General features: G+C 38.4%; 1 protein-coding gene across 1 annotated transcript; it reads right to left on the minus strand.

Annotated features, from left to right (window-relative positions):
- Positions 1-2,491: 2,491 nt before the first annotated feature.
- Positions 2,492-3,427, minus strand: LOC110289713 (olfactory receptor 8K3-like). Its single transcript, XM_021156068.1, has one exon. The coding sequence runs from the start codon at positions 3,425-3,427 to the stop codon at positions 2,492-2,494; it is 936 nt and encodes a 311-aa protein (XP_021011727.1).
- Between the last annotated feature and the right edge of the window lie 207 nt (positions 3,428-3,634).

The following is a 3,634-nucleotide window of genomic DNA, read 5'->3' on the forward strand; positions in this document are numbered from 1 at the left end:
ATCCTGCTGTGACAAAGCTCCTGAAATCCTATGATCCTAGGCATGTTAGAGCACCTGAGAGTTAAGCTTCCTCTAAGTGTTGTGAGACTGGGTGAGGAGCTAGTGCCCAAGGTTTGCTCAGGGCACTGGCTCAGACTAGAAGGAACCTGTGCCAATCACTGGGTTGGGGTTCCTGTGTCGCTGAATCCTGCTTGTCCCAGTAACTCCCAGATTTGGGGCAGATATTGTGGTCTCCTCACCTATGATACTGGACATGTTAGAGCACCTGGGAGTTGAGTTTTTTCTGAATATTATGGGACTGGGTGGGAAGTTAGCATTCAAAGTCTGCTCAGGGCAGAGGCTCAGACTGGAAGAAATACACAGATTTATTAATACTGTAACTTGTATGAAGAAGGAACTTTGCTTGTGGATTAAACTGCTAATCTCATTTGCTCAATGCTATATATAATTATCATTAATTCTTCTTGTGTCTGTCACTTTAATATATTAGATAATCATTAAGTATTTTCTCTCCATTCATCTATTGAAGGACATCTGGGTTCTTTCCAGCTACTGGCTATTATAAATAAGTCTGCTATGAACATAGTGGAGCATGTACCCTTATTACCTGTTGGAGCATCATCTGGGTATATGCCCAAGAGTGGCATTGCTGGTTACTCAGCTATTACTATGTCCAATTTTCTGAGGAACTGCCAAACTGATTTCCAGAGTGGTTGTAACAGCTTGCAATCACACCAGCAATGGAAAAGTGTTTCTCTTTCTCAACATCCTCACCAGCATCTGCTGTCACCTGAGTTTTGGATCTTAGCCATTCTGATTGTTGTGAGGTATAATCTCAGGATTGTTTTGATTTGCATTTCCCTGATGACTAAGGATGCTGAACATTTCTTTAGATGCTTCGCAGCTATTCTGTATTCCTCATTTGAGAATTCATTGTTTAGTTCTGTAAGCCATTTTTTAAATTGGGTTATTTGGTTCTCTGAAGTCTAGCTTCTTAAGTTCTGTGAATATATTGGATATTAGTGCTCTATCAGATTTAGAATTGGTAAAGATCTTTTCCAAATCTGTTGGTTGCCTTTTTGTCATATTAACAGTGTCCTTTGCCTTACAGAAGCTTTGCAATTTTATGAGGTCTATTCCTGATCTTACAGCACAAGAGTATTGATGTTCTGTTCAGGATTTTTTCCCCTGTGCTCAAATGTTCAGGGCTCTTCCCTACTTTCTTCTCCATACGTTTCAGTGTATTTGGTTTTATGTGGAGGTCCTTGATCCACTTTAAATTGAGATTGGGAGGCTGATATAGCTGTCTCCTGAGAGGCTCTGTCAGTGCCTGACAAATACAGAAGTTGATCCTCACAGCCATTCATTGGACTGAGCACAGTGTTCCCAATGAAGGAGCTATAGAAAGTACCCAAGGAGCTGTAGAGGTTTGCAGCCCCATAGGAGGAACAACAATATGAACTCACCAGTACCCCCAGAGTTCCCAGAGACTGAACCACCAACCAAAGAATACACATGGTGGGACTCATGGCTCTATCTGCATATGTAGCAGAGGATGGCCTAGTCAGTCATCAATGGGAGGAGAGGCCTTTGGTCCTGTGAAGGCTCTGACCCTCAGTGTAGGGGAATGCCAGGGCCTGGAAGTGGGAGTGGGTGGGCTGTTGAGCAGGGGAAGGGGGTAGATGATAGGGGGTTTTTGGAGGGAAAACTAGGAAAGGTGATAACATTTGAAACACAAATAAACAAAATATCTAATGAAAAAAAAGAAAATATTTTGTCCATGATCATGACTAGACAGGATTTTTAAAACTTTACCTGTGCTTCATTTAAGGACATTTCCATTGTAAACTGGTTGAAATTATGGATGAGTCACTTCATCAAAAGATATACCTCTATTTTGTTATCCAAATAACTAAAATATACTGCACCATAGAAAATTTTCTGTCATAAATGAACCATACTATATTGGCCTTCTTTTTGAAAAATCTTTATTTTTAAAATATAAATACTCATTTCCCAAAATACACTCTACAGAATTCAAATTGTATCTTTTTATAATGTGTTGAGATTTTCTTGATGGGATTTATTTTTTTGGAAACATGTGTGAGGAAATGATTCCTGAAGGCTGTATGTCACAGAACCTGGAAAGCCTCATGCCTGCTATATAAAGGAATTTTAAAATGTGGATTTCTTCGTCTCTCTCTAAAGAAAAGTTAAATATTGAATAGTTTTCTATACTTTATTAATTCTTGACAAAGTTCCCTGAGAAATGAAAATCAGGAAAAAAAAAAAGAAATTATTTCAGATTACAATTCCAGCAGTCAGGGATACAGTGTATCATAGTGTGAAGGAGTTCTGCTAGCAGAAGCAGAGAGTGAGAGTGGTGGTCATAGAATATATCCACAGTCAAGTGGCAACAGTGATTAATGTTAGTGCTCAATTCCTCTTCTCAGTTTTACTAAGTCCAGGATTTCTTCAATGAAATAGTGCCTCAAATCTTGCATAACTTCTTCCATATCTTCTGTCCAGCATTCTTTACATCCTTGTTCCTCAAGCTGTAGATCAAGGGATTCAACATGGGGATAATCATGGTATAAAAGATGGATGCCAACTTGTCAGTGTCAAAAGAGTGACTATAATTAGGCTGCAAATACATAGATATCAAAGTCCCATAGAAGACGATGACCACAGTCATGTGTGATCCACAAGTTGCAAAAGCCTTGCGCCTGCCCTCAGTAGAGTTCATCCTCAGAATGGTTATGAGGATGAGGAGGTAAGACACAAGGACAACCAGAAGAGAACAAATCAAATCAAAAATGGCAAATACTAAAATTATCAACTGAATTTCATGAGTGTTTGAACAGAGCAATGGTATCAAAGGGATGCAGTCACAGAAAAAATGATTGATTATATTGTAGCTGCAGAATGAAAGCCTGAACATCTTTAAAGTAATTATAAGAGACAGAAACAAACCATATAGATAAGCGATTACTATTAGGAGCCAACATTTCTTCTTTGACATGATGACATTGTAGAGCAGAGGGTTACAGATGGCCACATAGCGGTCATAGGACATGGCAGACAAAATAAAAAGCTCACAGGTAATGAACAAAAGAAAGCAAGCTAGCTGAATAGCACAAAGATAATAGGATATTGTATTTTGGTTCACAACAAAATTTTCTAACATTTTAGGTCCTACAGCTGTAGAATAACCAAGATCAGTGACAGCCAAGTGTTTGAGAAAGAAGTACATGGGTGTTTGCAGTCGAGAATCCACTATTGTGAGTATGATCATGCCCATATTTCCCATTAATGAGATCAGATAGATGATGAGGAACAGTCCAAACAATGGACCCTTCAGCTCAGGCTGATTAGTGATGCCTATAAGGATGAAATCTTTCACGTCTGTGAGGTTCTGTCTCTCCATGCAGTCATATTACTAAATTAATTCTGGGTAGGAACAGTTAAATCAATTTTTAATGTCATCATAAGGTGATTTCTGTAATGCAATTTTGTCATATACATGGTACATTGAAACTATCTAATAGTTATTTCAAAATAGATACAGTTTACAAATATATGTGTGTGTGTGTGCGTGTATGTATACATACACACACACATATATATACACACA

Source organism: Mus caroli, chromosome 2 (assembly GCF_900094665.2).
Source record: "Mus caroli chromosome 2, CAROLI_EIJ_v1.1, whole genome shotgun sequence".
NCBI lineage: Eukaryota > Metazoa > Chordata > Mammalia > Rodentia > Muridae > Mus > Mus caroli.

Excerpts from the sequence above, each read along its gene's own strand:
- LOC110289713 (XM_021156068.1), bottom strand. The coding sequence starts at position 3,427 with ATGGAGAGACAGAACCTCACAGACGTGAAAGATTTCATCCTTATAGGC.